The 20,782-nt window shown below is 40.3% G+C and overlaps 1 protein-coding gene across 1 annotated transcript; it reads right to left on the reverse strand.

Moving 5' to 3' along the window:
• Positions 1-327: 327 nt before the first annotated feature.
• arhgap25 (Rho GTPase activating protein 25) lies at positions 328-19,229 on the reverse strand. The gene is made up of 10 exons (XM_053654279.1): positions 18,944-19,229; positions 11,198-11,279; positions 9,661-9,774; positions 7,915-8,119; positions 5,642-5,774; positions 5,272-5,345; positions 4,928-5,049; positions 3,522-3,682; positions 2,011-2,582; positions 328-1,115 (listed from the first exon to the last, which is right to left on the reverse strand). The coding sequence occupies exons 1-10, from the start codon at positions 19,073-19,075 to the stop codon at positions 920-922; spliced, it is 1,791 nt and encodes a 596-aa protein (XP_053510254.1). The 5' UTR covers positions 19,076-19,229; the 3' UTR covers positions 328-919.
• Positions 19,230-20,782: the final 1,553 nt, after the last annotated feature.

Raw genomic sequence — 20,782 nt, forward strand, 5'->3', positions numbered from 1 at the left:
ATGTTTAGTTCGTTTGGGCCTACGAAAACATTTACGCACTGCTTTACAAAACAAATGAAGCATGCGCCCAGTTGTAGAGAAATTTGTGAAACACTTTGAGACATTCAGCGTTTACCTTTTAAGCACCAAGAACATCGCTTCACCCAAAATGAATTCCTGCTAGCTAACTGGTTTGTGTGAAGAAAAAAAACCCCATTAATTCCATGCTAACTGGTCATAGCTGTGTCATATATGATGAAAAACTTTCAGGGCCCTCCAGTGTGAACATTGATAGCATGGTACTGGTTTATCGGGAGTCTGTGATTTATGACACGACGACATCATCCACGCAGTGAAATGAATTTTATTAGAAATTTATTCTGAGATTAAAGAACAAAGTTTCTGGTCGCAGCACATCCAAAAACAAACATACTTCTCTATTCGATTCCGTCGAAGATCAACAGGCACCGTAGAGAGCTTGCGTTGTATTTTGGGAAGAAATGGCTTAAAAAGCAAATTCTAAAACACCGTAAGTCCGTTAATATTCTCTCTCACCGTCAGCAGTCTCATTACAACGAGATTTTTGTCATCGTTCAACCTTTTGTGCCTTCGTCCGGTGGCAAATGTAAATTTCTACAATACAAACGGCAGAGAAGCATCGTTTCCCGAGCATGTATCGGTACCAGCCGATAATAAATCCACTGATATGGCAAGATAACATTTTACCTCGCTGTGAGGATACGATATTTATTACCTAATGAAAAAACACTATTGTTTCATATATTATTGTCCGTCATCTATGTTTAAATAGGCATTTCAAATATCCTTTGGAAATAAATAGCCGGATGGTTAGTAAACCCAATAGAAGTTCCATATCGGATCAGACTGCATGGATCCGTCCTCACGTGGGAGTCACCTGGTCGGCTGTCCGAGCGTGTGTTCACATTGGTTTGGCTTTACTGATGAACGCCTGGATCTCGCGGTCCAGCTGCTCGTTACGTATCAGGGCCTCGTTTCTGCTGCGCTCGGTGTTACGCAACAAAATCTCCAGAGCGGCTTTACAGCGACGCTCCACCTCCAGTGCTGACTGGAGCTTGGCCACGGTCGCGCTCAGCTCCTTGTTCGTCTGCTGGAGACTGAAAAGCACACACACACACACACACACACACACACACACACGCATTAGAACATTGTTGGAGTTAGCATTTGTACAGTAACAGTTAATAATCAGGGTTTCTCGTGTACTATTCTGAGAATCCAGGAGAAAAACAGCCAGGTGATGGAGGTAAGCGTGATTAGATATCACACTGTATGAGCACCTGTGCTGTTAGATCTTGTAGCGTATAAGCACCTGTGTTGCGAGGTATCGTTACATGGTGCTCACTTTTCTCATGTGAGTTTCACCACCGTGTAAAGTGCAGTGTGAGCGATAGTCAGGTGACTGGATTAACTGACATGATTCCTAACAGGTTTTCAACTCTTTTGAGGAACAAGAACTACACAGTTCCTAAAAATGTTCCTGGTTTTGGTTTGGTTTGGTCTTCACAAGGGTTGTGGCCTTTAACTGACCCTTAATGGAAGTTGAAATAATACAGTTTATAAATGTTTATATTTTTAATAAACACAAGGAAAGATGTCCTTAATGTGAAGTGTCGGGACGTGTTTAAAGACAGGTCTTTAAACTGCAGAACCAAAGACAGGAAACATCGAGTAGGTTTGTTGTTCTGAACAGTTCTGTGATGTTTTCGTCTCGCCACGGGTATAAAAACGCTTTCTAGACAGGCGTGTTCGCTAAATGCTGGTTTTTAAATGCCATGGACGAGCCTCGATCATGCTATGAAGCTTGTGGAAACTCTTCCTACAGGCCAGGACCTTAAATCGGTCCAGGTTTCTCTGGTGGGAGAAAGTTCTTTGGTTCCTGTAAAGGTTCCTGTGTCAACAGACCTATTATTGACCCCTGCATGCTGTGTGTCAGGCATGTTTGGAATGAGGAAACCTTAAAACTATGAGCTTAAAGAATTCAGATCAAACCTGGTAATAAGTTGCTGCTGGTCCGTCGTGTTGTCCCCCTGTTTCTGGGTAACACTCTGTGGCTGCTGTTTCACAATCTCCTCCCTGCTCAGAGACGTTGAACTCTGCTTCGAGTTCTCTTTGGGCTTGGCCTGAGGTTCAACTTTCAACTGCGGAAGCTCTGCGGGTTTAACCGCACCATTGCTACTCCTCCTTTCCTGAGTGGCCTCCTTCCCTTCATCTCTCCCATTGCTGTTCTGCCTTTCTGGAAAAAGCGTCACCTTCTGAAGGTCCAGGATCTTGAAGATGTCCTCGGAGAACGTCTTCTCGTCCTTCTCGTCCAAGGTTTCCTGCAGATAGCTCCAGCGCTCCCAGGATGGTTCTCGGGATGGTCTAAACCCAGGCATGCCACCCAAGCTGGGCAGAGTCTGCGTACGTTTCCTCGGGCTCGTACTCAGCGTGTCCACCGGAGGCGGGGATGCGGGGGACGTAGAGGACGAAGAAGAAGTAGCAGCATTTGATGCTGACCTCTCGGCCTCAAACGCGTCTACTTCCTCTTCTTCTGGAGACTCGGACAAGGACGACATGTCGCACTTAGGAAGAAGAAGACAGGGTGAGCGGAGGAAGAGAACGTGAACGTGATAAGCAACCAATGAGAACGGTTCAGGACAACAGCATGGTGCGATGGAGCAGAGTTACTGTCTCCACTCCAAAGTTGATTAGTGTCCTGTAACAGCATGTCCTGAAGTGCTCCTCTTATACAACATGAATTTACCAAGGATTAAAATGTTTGTTTTTTTTAATTAAAAATATTACACACATATAGTTACATTTAACGTTGTGAAATGTCTACGAAACAAATCAGTTCCTCACCAGCCTATATATATTTACTGTTTTTGGACCGTTACAAAGCACTGACACTGGAGACTCCTTCCATAAATGTTAAATAAATGTCTCCTCACAGAAAACTTCACCATATCAAAGATTACACACGTTTTTAAACTCCGGTTATAATCAGAGGAGCGTCCGCCGTACGAGTCCCTGTGAACGAGCTGTTACTATAGAAACGATGACGTATCCGAACGAGCGCATTTATATAAACCTACACTACTGTCAGAGCTGCTGTTATAGAACTCAATCAACGCCATCCGACCAATCAGGAGCCAGGACTCAACAGCGCTGTGGTATAAATTCATTTAGCCATCAGTTTGAAAGCAAAGTGAAAGAAGACAAAAAATTATAAACAAGGTATATTTTTTTAATGGTTAAAAGTAAAACTTGGGAATAATATAACTGAACTGTTATGATTTTTATGTGGTACATATCTATTTGTTATTCATGCTGGTGTAGATGATTTGGGTTACTAACAGGAAGTGTCTTAACCGTAGGTTGTTGGTTTTTCTTTTTTGAAGGCATCATTTTTCTGGTTTTGAGGTTTGGTGTGTACACTGATTATAAATAAATCTGTCATGTAGAGAATATACTAAAGTAGAACTATGATTCGTTTACTTCCAGTAAATGGAATGCACTACCTCTGCAGACTCCCAGCCCACGAAACTGCGAGGATTTGCTGCTTTTTTGCTCTTCAGCTTCTTGGCAGGAGCAGGAGACGGAGCAGCGTCTTTAACAGCAGGGAAGAGCAACTCGTGGTGCCTGATCATCACCGTCATCACCTTCTGGATCATCGGGGTCCCTGTGAAGAGTGTATGTGTAGTATCTGTAAGCAATATCTCAGATCTGATCCAAAACTAAATATAAAATAAACCCAACCAAGCATCAGAATGTAACTGATAAATAATTAGATAGTTAACAGCTTCCAGTTTCTCAATCATGGACATTTTTGCTCATAGTCTAATTAAGAAGTCAGGGAAAACACAGGGCCAGGATAGAGAAAGATTGGTGTAAAACATCAGGAACATCAGGAACATCAGGACATCTGAACACTGCTTATAGTGAAGCGTAGACGGTAAAAGGGTTAATATTGATGTCCAGAAGATGGCGCTGTAAAGCTTGAAAGCTGCTGGTAAGATTATAAACTAACCTGGATAGCTTTATTTACTAATTATATTTAAATCTAAATCTAAATAATAATAATAATAATAATAATAATAATAATAATAATAATTTCTGCATGAGAAATAGTTTAATAGAACTATAACAGTGTAATAAGTGAGCTTTTAAACTGATTAAACAAATTTTATTTTTCATGACATTTCAGTGTCAAATTCCTGTTAATTTTTTATTTTTAAATGTATTTTTGACCTCGCAGTGTACCCATGTACTTAATTCAACTTCTGGACAAGCCTTCTTGTTATATTTCTGACTTTTTTAAAATATTTTTTTAGAGGACTTATGGCCTAGTCACTTTCCAAACAGCAACCACGGAGGAAAAAAATAAAGCGGTAAGTTTAAAAAAAAAAAAAAGAAAAGAAGTTATATTACCGTTAACAGATAGTGTGCGAATGATGTTGGAATTCTCTTGCAGTAGGAGTGAAACGATTCAGTTGATCTTTTATTATTCGTTTATTATTAACACCTTATGAGAACTTCGTGAGGCGCACGTGGTGTTTTTCGGAATGCGTCGTGTACGTCAAATACAAAAGATCTGAAGGTTGAAATTAGGGGCGGGTCGATACGGATACTCCGATACCGTGCTCATTTAATCATACCGATCAATAAAAACAACAACAACGCACCAATCCGACATCTGATAGCACAGGATACAGGAAGTGACGGGGTGGAGGGGGTGGAGGCTAGCGCGTGCTTTTTTCTGAAACAACTGAACGAGTGGGTAGTGTCACTCTGATCAATAAGGTGCCATTTCTTTTGTTCTCTGGTTTTCAAACTCTCAACGTTAGACCGAACACACCACTCTGAAGCTCATCATTATTATTATTATTATTATTATTATTCACCCCAAGCTGCTCTAACAGCTCACCCTTCATCATGCTGAACGCGTCCTCCACCTGCGGTTTGAACAGGTTCACCCCCATCACCGTGGCCAGGTTCTCCACGCTCATCTTATTCACCTTCGAGTGCTGCTGCACCTCAAACAGGAACCTGTAGGAACCAAAATATCCAAAAATCCATTCAGAGCTTAAAGGAACAAACAGCGACAGCAGCTTCATCCTGTTCCTAACGCGACGGTGCCACGCCTTAGTGCCATCGTTCTGATACAGGTCATTCTGCACGCTTTCCCGCGCAACGTCTAATAAAGTAATAAATAAATCATTAATTCAATCACACTATGAGCTATACTGCTTCATGTGCATGTGATCTCACCTGCAGATATAACTCAGGAGGTTGTAGTTGGCTTTAGGAAGCAGGCTGATCTGTTTCTCCAGCTTCTCCTTCCCCTGTGAAGGAAACACCTTGCTATTAAAGGTATTAAAACGTCGCACACCGTTACGAGAGGTTTGTACTGCTTCAAACGATAAAGATATTGTGACTGAACAGACGCACCGATGTGTCCAAGAACCACCGACCTTCACTAAATGTCTAAATGTCTAGCTTCACTGATTTAAGACTGGACTTGTGATGTAGGAAGCGTCTCAGCGTTTCAGAACCCGTGCAGTTCCAGTTATCTGGGATTCATTAGTACTAGATCATTAATAACGCGGTACGGAGGCAACGATGCCGGGCTGCGTCTCACCTCTGCTGTCGTGGCGTCCAGCATCACGCTGCTGTCCAGGAAGTCCTGATACTGAGTCCAGGGCACTACCGGCTCAGGCAGCTCGCGCAGGTACAGCTTGAGTAAAGACGCTACCGTGTGGACATCCGTATCACTGCAGGATAAGCAAGAAGGTCAGATTATTTTTTTTTCAGTCATGTGGATTATCCTGAAGACGGATTACAACTATTTTTTCCCCCCACGTTTTCCTTGGAAACCAGAAAAGAGTATTTAATAAAGTTCTTTATACAGCGTTTAATAGTCTACGCTGCTCACAGGAAGTCTGGATATAAATAAAACCAAACATTGCATTTAACCAGAAACGTATGTATTTATTATTTTTAAAAAAAAACATTTTCATCACACATTTCAACTACTTTCTACACTGGCTGTGTCACGTCCGTGCTTCCTGTAGCCAGGCAGGAAATGACGAATTCTCAATAGAAATTTAGTCCTGTTGAGGAAATGTGAGGTTTAGGCGTCACTCACTCGGAATCACACTGGGGTGGATTTAGAAATAATAATTATTAACCGGTTCCGCAGTATTTAGAATAACGTTCACGCTCTGGAACAATTCAGAGCGATTATGTTTGCGTTTTCGAATACGTTCAGCGAAGAGTGTAGTTTGTTTTCGAGTTTTGTCCCCTATGGCATTTCTATGTCCTGATCCTGAATGCACATGAATGCTGAATTTCACACATCTTAATTCATTCATTCATCTGGGATTGGCTTCTGTGGGATCACATTAGCCAAATACGTTGCTCGGAATGAACAGACAATGTGTTCTAAACAAATACCACTACAGGTACGAATAGGGGGCGCGTTATTCATTTTATTGGAAGTTTTCTGGAAAAGTTCCCAGAGCATCTGGTTGTGACTAGATTCTGTGAGACGCGACAGAAAAAGACAAACACGTGCAAGGTTCTTGGTTTCGTGTGGGCACGACCGTGCAGGACCAACGAAGAGCACGTTCATTAACACTGACATGAGCGTACAGCGCCGCTCAGTGCATTTACAGTATTCATTCATTCGTTCATTCATTCATCCTTTCTTTATACTCATTCATTCAGTTTGTTCCTGTTTTGGAAAATAGAATCCATTAACTCTGTAGTTCAGATCAGTTATGAACTGGTTTGATGTAGCTGAAGGTTGAGGAACCAGAATTCACACACACACACACACACACACACACACACACACACACACACCAACATATATATCTGAGTAAAAAAGAATTCCAGCTTAGGCCACACCCACTTCAGGTTTAAAGCTGAATACAGATACTGATATGAATATTTGGACCACAAGACACATACAGAGCATGTCATTGCATTGCATCCCTAATGCGTAGGGGTGTGTGCGTGTGTGTGCGTGTGTGTGCTCAGTAATGATGGAAGCTTCACCTCACTTAGGACAGGATGTGGTTGAACCACAGATCTGATGTGTAGCAGGTTTCTTTGAAAAAATAATCGAAATCTGTCTCCGTCTCACTTTCCATGGCAGACAGTTCACACTCGCTGCGTCCTGAAGCTGTGAACATTTCTAAACGTTTTCTCGCGGCGTTTTCCCCGTACGGTCGATTCCTGCATTTTAAGATGAGCCTAGAACACACAGCTATTAAAACCTCTTTATAAGCGACATCTGAAAACCGTGCAAATCTATCTGACAAGAAAACACCCCAATTCATTTAGAACGTCTTCCTGTACTGCGGTTTTATTTATTTGATTTTTTTTGCGTTTGCAGTCTGTCACCGGAGAAAGCAGGTTTGAACGACGTTAGCTGTAGAGAACGTGCTAATTTCCTGGTTTTCATACATCAAAGCCTTTCACTGACGAAGAGCGAAAATGACATTGTCATCAGCAAACCAGGAAATGAACTTTCTATACCGTAAAAGGTGTGTCACATCACATGAAGTGGTGAGGAACAGTCCAGGCAGACGAGAGTTTGTTTTTACCTGATTGTTGCTCTGAGGAACAAAATGAAGAGGTTCTTACTGACAGAACCACACAACACAGTGCTTTCCTGTCGGACCCATGAGGAACCCTTAACAACCCTTTTCATGTTCCAAGTACCACAAAGCAGCTGACAGGTACAAAGAAGAAAAAAAATTAGCAATCATTTAGAGTATGTGTGCCCTATTTGAAAGGGTTCTTCAAGGGTTCCTTGGATGATTAAGGGCTCTTAAGTTCCAAAAGCAGGGTTTCACACTTTGTTAAGAATTCAACCAAAGAAAATGTTTTAACTGCAGGACTTACGCAGGAAATGAAGGTCTCTCTCCAGCATCGAAAGCCTCTCTGAAGTGTTTGACCTGGTTCTCCTGCCCAGGCAGACGGAAGATGCCTTCCTCGTCCAGCCCGTGCTCCCTGATGAACTCGGCGCACTTCTCCACCAGCATGGGCACGGAGCGAGGCCCGAGCTTCTTCTCGTAGGCCATGATGTCCGCCAGACCCTTCCCGAACACTGAAAACAAAACCACAGCGCTGTTGAATTCTGGACTCTGATTGGTCAGAAGGTGTTGATTAATTTTCTCGAACAGCGGCTCTGACGGTAGCGACGGTTCATATCAATGCCCTCGTTCTGATACGTTATCGTTCCTATAGTAACGGCTCGTTCACAGGGACGTGTACACCGGACGTGACAAATGAACGGATTTAAAAACGTACGTAATCGTTAACACGGTGACGTTTTCTGTATTTATGGAAGGAGTCTCCAGTGTCAGAGGTTAAGCTGTTTTATGGAGTGAAACACTTTGGGGCATGCTGTTATCGGAAACGAATCAACCCTGCTTCATCACCTCACCCAAAATGGAGTGTTTTACTGCTTGTGTCGTATCAGGCTGGTGTCCTGGAATAACTGCTCCTTTCTTTGTTGAAGACATGACCAATTTTTAAATGTTAATATTAAAAAATATATCTATAATCCTTGAGATTTATATATCTCCTGTATGAAGATGAAGTCTTTCCTTGCCGTGATCTTACTGTATTTTTACGATGTTAAATTACAAAGTATAAAACTCATCCCATTCCTCATGAAAAACCCATTTGGAAAGAACTCCTCGAGCAGCATGATTCCACAGGAAATGACCGTCACGTTATGACCAATACAACGACTCAACATCAAGGACGTTTATTTCAGTTCTACTTTACAATTCCAGCTCTTTTTGATTGACCAAGAAGGATGCGTGATGTCTGACCTGAGTCTTGTTTTCCTTATATGGTCATAGCTTCCTCTAGCAGTCTCACCTGTTATTTCTTACCTCTTTGTTAGCGTGCGTATTGTTTTTGCTTGACATTTGCATATTTAAAGTCAACATTTCAGAGGGTTTTTTTTTATATTACTGTTTTATTTCCCTGTCAAAACAAAAATGGAGTTCGGCCATCTTTGTGTCATTACATCCTCAGAAAGGCAGAACGAGCTCATACGAAACCAAACACTGAAACCAGCCACTTCACCTCCGTCCTCGTCATTAACGGTTGCATTTATAAGGACTTTTGCGGCGATGTTTCAATGTGTTACTTTCATTATGAATTTCAGGACATCATGTGCGGAGGAAGGAGGCAGTATTGTCAGGGGGAGGCTTGGCGGTTAATGCTCTGGGTTACTGATCAGAAGGTCGAGGATTCAAGCCCCAGCGCTGCCAAGGTGTCGGCCTTGAGCAAGGCCCTTAAACCTCTCTGCTCCAGGGGCACCTGAGACTTGAGGTCCTTCTCTAAACAGACAATATGGTTATAAAGACTTTATTTAATTTTATTTATATATAAACATATAATTTCTTGCGTTCGAGTTCACAAGGACGCGAGATCGCATAAGAACGCATATGGAGAAATGTTTCCTGTGAATGCAGGTCCTTGTGGTGACAGCACACCTAATCCAGGTCAGAAGAGCTGTGAGACACTGAGAACCTGGTGTGTTAGGACCCCAAACAGAGTGGTGTTGTATAGTGTGTGCGTGTGCGTGCGTGTGTGTGTGTGTGTGTGTGTGTGTGTGTGTGTGTGCAGTACCTCCGCTGCTCTGAGCTCCGATGGCCCGGCGAATCAGTCGCACCCAGTCCTCCATCTCACTCTGACTGCTTGCCATGAGAACACAGCCATCACGCTCCCGGTCCCCATTACTTCCTACACACACACACACACACACACACACACACACACACAACTCTGTAGCACAGTACATACTGTACACTCTCAGACAAAAAGCACCAAACTCTCCCGTTTCTGAGTCTCTCACTGGGTCTTTTGTGGATTTAATCATCTTTCCTCTGGGAACATGAATGTATAGTGTTGTAGCATAAATTACACATGAACAGGACATTTTTCAGCGCAGTCTGCTCACAGGACACAAACATAGGACTTTTGTCTTAGATAAAATATTAAACATACATTACATTTACTTTCCTGCATGTAAAATACACTCTAAATGTGTAAAAGTCATACCGTAGAAGGCACAACCCCCCACCCCCCACCCCCGAATACATGTAAAATACTTCTATATACATATAATACACATTAAATATCTATATGTATAAGGACTCAATATATTGCGTGTTACTTTGCATACAGAACACACTCCAGGAGTCAGGAATAGCGTGTACATTGTTATAAAGTGTGGAATATAAAGACTTTCTGAAGAGCGCCCTCGAGCTAGTTCTGATATGTTCTCGTTTCTGGTCTGTTCTAGGAGCAGCTCGTCCACCGGGGCGTGTACGCCGGAGGTAATCGTATGTAATGATATGGTGAAGTTTTCTGTTTTATCGAACATTTACGGAAGGCGTCTCTGATGTCAGTGCTTTGTAACAGTCGGTTGATAATCTACGTGGGGTTGTTTTTTTTTTTGTTTGGTTTTTTTTTTGTCTTATTAAGAGAGAAAAAATTGAGGCTCGTGAGGGAACGACTGTTTATAGCTGCTATAACGTTCCACGATGCCACAGTGCGAGCACGAATTGGTAGTAAATATTCCGTATGTTCTTGTTTTAAGAGCCATGATCATGATCTGTCCTTTTTATAAAAAATTTTTTAAATAAATAAATAAATAATAATAAAAAGCTACGTTCATTTTTAATACACTTACACCCGTAACTAAATTTTTGAGAATTTTTGCAAAGAGCATCACTTGAAGTTTAACCAAAAACCTTTATATAATACTTTAATACACCTTCACTTTTGGACTTTAAATCAAGTTCCTAAACCCGTAATGATGTTGGGATTATACTCGAGTGTGGATAAAAGTGATTAAATATAAAGGTCTGAATACAGTATGTACTGCGTATGTGTGAAATATAGTCTGGTACATCACAAGTCTCATTTCCTCCAGCTCTGAATAAACTCATTACTGAGCAAAAGCACTAAAAAAGGATTGTTGTGTAATGGGAAAACCAGTTAAATGTGAGTTACTGCGAGTGACAGGTCAGTGGACTTTATGCTTTAACACCCTCAGAGTACCCTGAGTGTATGAGAGTGTATTAAACGCAGCTAAATCAGGTCAGTGATCTGTCATAGATCTAGTACAAGAGATGGAGGTGGGGAGGGAAAAAGCGCTTACGTGGAATGATCTCGAAGATGAATTTGTCATCTGTGTTTGTGGGAAGCTCGTTCACTTGACTGGCCCCCAGCGGTATCGTTCCCTGAAATGAAAGATTTTTAAAAAGTCATGACTCAGAGATATAACTCTATAAATTCAGACAACAATCAGCATCACTGTCTGAAATCGATCTTCTCGAGCTGAAGTGCTGGATTGTGATCTTTTTTTTTTTTTTTTTTTGCAACCATTGACTTTAAATGAATTCATTAAGAATAAACTCATTAAAAAATTGAACACGATCCAGCTTTTCAAATATTAGCCTCATTATCTACATGTGTATAATAAAATATGTGTCTATTCATTGGTGCCATGGAGTGGGTTTTTTTTTTATTATTTTTTAAAAATTTTATTCCTGAACTGTTTTAATGATTAAAATGCGAATAAATTTGTGAGGTATTAAGGTTTTGGATTCAAATTTTAAAATTCGAATTAAATGACTCTTCCAACTTATAATAATCTCTAATAATCCGTCCCTCGAGGATTCCATGAGTTTGCGATCATGGACATGAACGCAAAATCACGAAAACTTTATTCGGAGCTTGACATTTTTTTTAAAAAATCACCGCAGGTTTTCTGCAGAATTGGGCAGAGACGCGTCGTGTGACGTCATCGCAACGTGCGTTCGGCCAAAGCCCTCTTCGATCCACGTGCGTCGAGCATGAGTACAGCTAAAAGGTTTCATTTACCAACAAACACCGCTGAGAAAGACTGCAGGTATGGGTTTTTTTGGGGTTTTTTTTAAAAGCCACTGCAAAATCGAGCGTAATAATAATAACAATCATTTTGTTTCATAATAAAACTGTAAGAAGGAATTTACCAAACAGCCCAGCTGTGTTTTACAGACCCCACTTTGAGAACCATGGTTCTAGGTTATTAATGCGCTTTGTAACAATCAGCTGAAAATCTGTGTTTTTTTTAAAGAGAGAGATAAAAGATGCTGGTGAGGGAATGACTGTTTATAGCTGCGATAACAGAAGTGAGAACAGGAACTCAGTGGTTTCATGGACCTTCCACAACATTAAATGTAACTATAAATGGAAAAAAAAAAGTACAACGTGACGTTATTTAATTAATAAAAACATTGCGAGCGTCAGCAGATCTCTGTGGTACGAGAAGAATATAATTCTTCGGGACGTGCTAGGACGCTATAATGAAATTATGGTTCTGCGGTTATTAATTATTAATGAACAAGTCCTACGCGTTGCAGTGTCTCTCACGTGTAGAGCTAAAAATAGTCGCAGCTCCATCACGTCCATCCTCGGGATACAGTACGATGTCACGGTGTTAGGCTCAGGTAGGTGTTTGAAGTTGGAATTGTATGTTAGAAATGATAAATTATACAGTTGAGGTGATCTGCAAATCGCTGGATTATTAACCCCGTGTGTCGTTACCTGGATGATCCACGACACGATGTGTTTATGTTGTGTGAGAGTTCTTCACGAGTCCCTTGTTTGTCCTGAGAAGTTAAACCCCACACTGTTCTTCAGAAAAATCCTCCAGGTCCTGCACGTTCTTTACTTTTCTGGCATCTTCTGCGTATTTCAGCCCTTTCCAACATCGACTATATGATGTTCAGATCCGTCTTTTCACACCGAGGACGACCGAGGAACTCGTACACGACTATTACACAAGATGCAAACATTCACTGATGCTCAAGAAGGCGACTCGATGCATTAAGATCCAGGGGGGTGTAAACTTTTGAACTGGAAGATCGGTGTAAATTATTATTTTGTTTAAAATTCTTTTTTTTTTTTTCATTTAGTACCGCCTTTCAGAAACTACGTAAGATATTGACATGTTTCCCAAAAGACAAAAATAATAACAATTTACACCCATCATCCTGTTCAAAAGTTTACACCCCCCTGGCTCTTAATGCAACATATTGCCCTCTTGAGCGTCAGTGAAAGTGTGCACCTTTTGTAATAGTTGTGTACGAGTCCCTCAGTTGTCCTCGGTAATGTGACTGCATGTGACCTAGGTCTCGCATTAACTCAGCTTTTAAGATGTACACCGGTAAAGACAGTGACACAGACATGTCCATTCATACATAATGTTCAGTAAGTGCTCCTGGTCTTGGTCACGGTGGTCAGGGTGGTGGTGGAACAGACAGTAACCCGAGCTCAGGATCAAACCGGATGCTGTTATATTTGGAAATATTTTCTGGCTTTGCTCCTTAAATCCACAGCAACGGAGGAGCATCTGTTTCCCAGGCAAGAGTCAAACCTGTAGCATCACTCCACAGAGGGTGGACGTGTACAGTCGAGCCAACTGCAATCTTACACTTCACCAGAACTAGATACAGGGATAGTGGAGGCTCAGTGGTTAAAGGCCCTGGGTCACTGATCAGAAGGTCAGGAGTTCAAGCCCCAGCACTGCCAAGATACCACTCATGGGCCCTTGGGCAAGACCCTTAACCCTCTAATTCTTAGTTGTATAAATGAGATAAATGTAAGTCGATAAGGGCGTCTACCAAAAACGCCATAAATATATACAGAGAAAACGCTTCAGACACAAGTGAAGGACGAGTGTCAGGAAAACTCAGGTGGCTCAGTGAGCTGGCAAGCAAGTGTCTCTATCTAAAGATGTCGTCTTCGGTTCAAGGCTCGGCTCAGGTTTCTATAATATACACGTTTGCATGTCAGGTGAGATAAAAATAAAGATAAATCCCCTAAAAAGCTGTCTGGTCAGAAGGCACCGGACACTCAGTGGTCTCCAGCTGAGGTTTCAGTGGTCACTGCATTCACACACGATCCAGACCACCTGCAGGTGAGACCAAGGTGATGTACACTACTGCTACTGTTACTACAGGATACTCTACTACATTATACTATCATTTACTACATTACATTATGCTCTACATTACTTACTACAGGGCGCACGGTGGCTTTGTGGTTAGCATGTTCACCTCACACCTCCAGGGTTAGGGGTTCGATTCCTCTCCCAGTCCAAAGACTTGTATAGTAGGCTGATTGGCATGTCGTACTGTATGAATTTGTGTGAATGTGTGTGTGATTATGTCCTGCGGTGTACCCCGTCTCGTGCTCCCCGTGACCCAGTAGGATAAGCGGGATGGATGGATTGATTACTTACTACATTACATTATACTATACGATTATTTACTACTCTATAACGTATTACTATCACTACACCGTACTACGTTATACTATACGATTATTTACTACTCTATAACGTATTACTATCACTACACCGTACTACGTTATACTATACGATTATTTACTACTCTATAACGTATTACTATCACTACACCGTACTACGTTATACTATACGATTATTTACTACTCTATAACGTATTACTATCACTACACCGTACTACGTTATACTATACGATTATTTACTACTCTATAACGTATTACTATCACTACACCGTACTACGTTATACTATACGATTATTTACTACTCTATAACGTATTACTATCACTACACCGTACTACATTATACTATACGATTATTTACTACTCTATAACGTATTACTATCACTACACCGTACTACGTTATACTATACGATTATTATTTACTACTCTATAACGTATTACTATCACTACACCGTACTACGTTATACTATACGATTATTATTTACTACTCTATAACGTATTACTATCACTACACCGTACTACGTTATACTATACGATTATTTACTACTCTATAACGTTTTACTATCACTACACCGTACTACATTATACTATACGATTATTTACTACTCTATAACGTATTACTATAACTACACCGTACTACGTTATACTATATGATTATTTACTACTCTATAACGTTTTACTATCACTACACCGTACTACATTATACTATACGATTATTTACTACTCTATAACGTATTACTATCACTACACCGTACTACATTATACTATACGATTATTATTTACTACTCTATAACGTATTACTATCACTACACCGTACTACATTATACTATACGATTATTATTTACTACTCTATAACGTATTACTATCACTACACCGTACTACATTATAGTATACGATTATTTACTACTCTATAACGTATTACTATCACTACACCGTACTACATTATAGTATACGATTATTATTTACTACTCTATAACGTATTACTATCACTACACCGTACTACGTTATACTATACGATTATTTACTACTCTATAACGTATTACTATCACTACACCGTACTACATTATACTATACGATTATTTACTACTCTATAACGTATTACTATCACTACACCGTACTACGTTATACTATACGATTATTTACTACTCTATAACGTATTACTATCACTACACCGTACTACGTTATACTATACGATTATTTACTACTCTATAACGTATTACTATCACTACACCGTACTACATTATAGTATACGATTATTATTTACTACTCTATAACGTATTACTATCACTACACCGTACTACATTATAGTATACGATTATTTACTACTCTATAACGTATTACTATCACTACACCGTACTACATTATACTATACGATTATTATTTACTACTCTATAACGTATTACTATCACTACACCGTACTACATTATACTATACGATTATTATTTACTACTCTATAACGTATTACTATCACTACACCGTACTACGTTATACTATACGATTTACCAAATTACACTAGATTTATTATTTACTACATTGCATTTATTCTATACTACTATTATTTCTATTACTACACAATACTACATTATACTATACTATTATTTACTAAATTACACTACATTACATATTATTATTATTATTAGTAGTAGTAGTAGTAGTAGTAGTAGTAGTAGTAGTAGTACACTATACTAAATTACTGTTATTATTATTTACTACATTGCATTTATACTATTTACTATTTCTACACTATATTACATTACATTGTACTATACTAAAATTGACTACCCTTTATTATTATTATTATTATTATTATTATTAAGAAGAAGAAGAAGAAGAAATACCGTATACTACATACTTACACTATTATTTACTAATATTTGTAAATAAAAATAAATAATACAGTATATACTATTATTATTTACTATTATTTGAAAACAGCGTTATATGTTAGCGTTGCGGTCTCACTGCTCCAGAGTCTCCGGTTCAACCCTGAGTTCAGGTTAGAGTCTGTCCAAAACCATGCTGTAAATGGATTGGCTACGCTAGAGAAAATCCGTCCACTGCTACATAAACACGTGCTTCTCTCACGTCCTTTCCCCTTCGGTGAATTGGTAACCGTGTTATTTTTATTTGCATTCGATGTGTGTGAAAAGCAACGTTTTCAGGCGTCTTGTGCATGGCTGAAGAGAGGTGTCAAAAATTGCAAATGCTGTAGCTTAACCATAAATGTTGACACCTTTGCATTTGAGGGTAAAGGGGAATCCTGCACTCTCTCACAACACCCTTGCAGTATAAAAGCATACTTAACCCTTGTGTGTCCATGAAAAAAAAGTTACACATAGGTCCACAGAGGTCATAGAAATATTTTTTTTTCCACTTTCACTGACGTGGATTCTTTTTACCAGCGCCAGTTCTGATCATAATTACCAAACGTTCATTCATTTTCAGAATTTTAACCCTTTAAACGCCGGTTTCTTTAAATAATGCAAAAATCTTCAAAGCTCAGGAACCTCCTGTGACTCGTACACATGGGGCGGGATTCGTGATTTCCAGTACAATATCATTTCTTTCTTTCAAACTGTTCACACACACACACACACGTCAAATTTTCAGTACACACACTCACACCACAACTCTGATATCCATGTACACACACACACACACACACACACATACAATTATAATATAACAATCATTTATTCAGCTGGTCTGCAGCGCTCTATAACACAGCAGAATCAGAACAAAGGAAACGCGTGTACAGCTGCATCTCAGAAAAATTTTATATCGTGGAAAAGTTCATTTTTTCCATAATTTAATTTTAAAACGTGGAACTTTTCATATAATCTAGATTCATTACACATTAAAGTGAAATATTTTGAGCCTTTTGTTTTATTCTGGATGATTATGGGTTACAGCTCACAAACCAAACATTCAGTATCTCAGAATATCAGAGTAAAGAATTTATAACACAGAAATGTGGACCTTGTGAACAGGATGTTAATTTATGCACTGATACTCGGTCGGGGTTTTAATCCTTGTGCAGGAATGACTGCATCAGTGCGGCGTGGCATGGAGGCGATCAGCCTGTGGCACTGCTGAGGTGTTCTGGAAGTCCAGGTTGCTTTGATAGCGGTCTTCAGCTTGTCTGTATTGTCGGGTCTGGTGTCTCTCGTAGATTCTCTATGGGGTTCGGGTCAGGCGAGTCGGCTGGACGATCGAGTACGGTAATACCACAGTCAATAAACCAGTTACTTGTAGTTTTGGCACTGTGGGCAGGTGCAGAGTCCTGCTGGAAAAGGAAATCAGCATCTCCATAAAGCTCGTCAGCAGATGAAGCATGAAGTATCTAAAATCTCCTGGTAGACGCTGCATCGACTCTCGACTTGAGAAAACACACTGGACCAACACCAGGAGAGGACATGGCAACCCAAATCATCACTGACTGTGGAAACTTCACACTGGACTTCAAGCAGCTCGGATTCTGTTCCTCTCCACTCTTCCTCCAGACTCCGGAACCTTGATTTCCAAATGAAACGCAACGTTTACTTTCATCTGGAAAGAGGATTTTGGACCACTGAGCAGCGGTCCAGTTGTTTTTCTCTTTATCCCGGGTGAGACGCCTCTGACGTTATCTCTGGTTCAGGAGTGGCTTGACACTAGGAACGCGACACTGCGACAGTTCTGTATTATAAATACCGGATTTTCGATTTCCGTGAGCTGTAATCCGTAATCATCGAGATTAAATTTTTTTTTAAAAAAGGCTTGAAATATTTCATTTTATGTGTAACGAATCTAGAATATATGAAATTTCCACTTTTCGAATTAAATTATGGGGGAAAAAAACAAACTTTTGCACGATATTCAAATCTTTTGAGCTGCACTTGTATTTTCCCCAGAGGCTTAAAACCTTGTCAACAAAATAAAATCCTATGAACACAGAACGCATGATTTTATGCTTAAACGTCACGGGGATTAAATATTGCAGTTTGAATGGGTTTCAATGAAAGAATGTTTTTGTCCTTAAGGTCCTGAGTGAGTAACTATTCTGTGTACCTAGTTTAAAATAGATTTATGAAAGCGAATGAGGGTCAAATATTAGAATTCCAATAAAAAATACACACCTTTTGCCAAATTTATTCTGTTTGCAAAATAAAAGATTGTAAAAATGAATAAGACAAAAATGTCCATAAGGACGCACAAGGGGTAATAATCTGTTCTTTTTCGAGTTACACATATATGTACACCTGCAGCTCATCTCACCCTCTGGACCTGCCTGATTTATCCTGATAGCCCTTCTGCAATTATGACTCACCTTCTGCTGCTGTGCATGGTCCCACATGAACACCCTAAATATGTGCACTTACAAAAACAAGTCTCACCCTCGTGCACCATCTCACCTGGGTACTGTGGATTTGTACTTAAGAGTTGCTACAGCGATCATGAACCCTATCCTGCGCTTTCAGCGAATTGTTCCTCTCTGCTGACGCCTCCGGATTGTTCCTTAGCGATCTAAATCTACATCCAGATTTCCCTAAAGCTCCGATCCTAGTCTATTGCTAAAAGAGCTGTAGAAATAAAACCGAATTTCACTTCTCACCTGTACGGTGCTCTCTCTGTCGTCTTTGTGGTACGTCAGGATGTTCCCTCTCAGCACAAAGTAGCACGGTTTCCAGTTCTTCACGATCGACCTCTGCTTCTTCAGCCAGCCTTTCTTCAAAGGTTTCTCCATCGACCTCTTAACGTCGGAGCGGCCCGACCCAGCGCCTCCTTCCCCCGGTATCACGCTTTTAGACCTCGCTGATTTACAGATAGAGAAAAGAAATCAAACTGACAATCAGACGCTGTTCAAGCTCTGTGCTGTTTTGTGGCAGTCTCACTCTAACTCTGTGCACCACAGGCAGAGAGTGGTGTTAACCGTAGATATTTTCGTAAAGGCTCTACAGCTGTGTGGGCCACGTAGGAAACAGCCTGACCCAAGAAGCTTCCTGTTTAGATTGTTCTAAACCGGCTACGATTGTTCAATAACAAAACAACAGTCATCATATGACCTGAAAGACGTCGTTTCAAAACAACACGCTGACTCTGTTGAAATCGTGAGTGATGTATGCGGCGCTGAGGGTCAGTGGAAAAGTCAAAGGTAGGTGGGGACGTAGGTGTTGAGAAAAAGTAAGATGGGTGGAAAGGGACATGTAGACGTACACACGGTTGGGGGAGAGCATGCCCCAAAGGCCACGGTGCAAAATATAAACAACACTGAGACACTTTGCATTTCAGAGAATAATCACAGAACCATTTCTTAAAGTCAGATGGTTGTGTATATATTACAGATATACGTATAACGGTTTATATAACAGCATTATGGATGTAATGTTACAGATGTGACATTACGGATTTGATAGTACAGATGTGATGTTACGGATGTGACATTACAGATGTGATAGTACGGATGTGACATTACGGATTTGATAGTACAGATGTGATGTTACGGATGTGACATTACAGATGTGATAGTACAGATGTGACATTACGGATGTGATAGTACAGATGTGACATTACGGATGTGACATTACGGATGTGACATTGCGGATGTGATAGTACAGAAGTGACATTACAGATGTGACATTACGGATGTGATAGTACAGATGTGATAGTACAGATGTGACATTACGGATGTGACATTACAGATGTGATAGTACAGATGTGACATTGCGGATGTGATAGTACAGATGTGACAGTACAGATGTGACATTACGGATGTGATAGTACGAATGTGATAGTACAGATGTGACATTGCGAATGTGATAGTACAGATGTGATAGTACAGATGTGATAGTACAGATGTGACATTACGGATGTGATAGTACAGATGTGACATTGCGGATGTGATAGTACGGATGTGACATTACGGATGTGACATTACGGATGTGATAGTACAGATGTTTCATTACGGATGTGATAGTACGGATGTGACATTACGGATGTGATAGTACAGATGTTTCATTATGGATGTGATAGTACGGATGTGACATTACGGATGTGACATTACGGATGTGATAGTACGGATGTGACATTACGGCTGTGATAGTACAGATGTGATAGTACAGATGTGACATTACGGATGTGACAGTACATATGTGACATTACAGATGTGATAGTACAGATGTGACATTACAGATGTGATAGTACAGATGTGACATTACAGATGTGATAGTACAGATGTGACATTGCGGATGTGACAGTACGGATGTGACATTACGGATGTGATATTACACATGTGACATTACGGATGTGATAGTGCAGATGTGACATTGCGGATGTGACATTGCGGATGTGATAGTACAGATGTGACATTACAGATGTGATAGTACAGATGTGACACTGCGGATGTGATAGTACAGATGTGACATTGCGGATGTGACATTACGAATGTGATAGT

The sequence above is a fragment of the Ictalurus furcatus genome, chromosome 22, assembly GCF_023375685.1.
Source record: "Ictalurus furcatus strain D&B chromosome 22, Billie_1.0, whole genome shotgun sequence".
Taxonomy (NCBI): domain Eukaryota; kingdom Metazoa; phylum Chordata; class Actinopteri; order Siluriformes; family Ictaluridae; genus Ictalurus; species Ictalurus furcatus.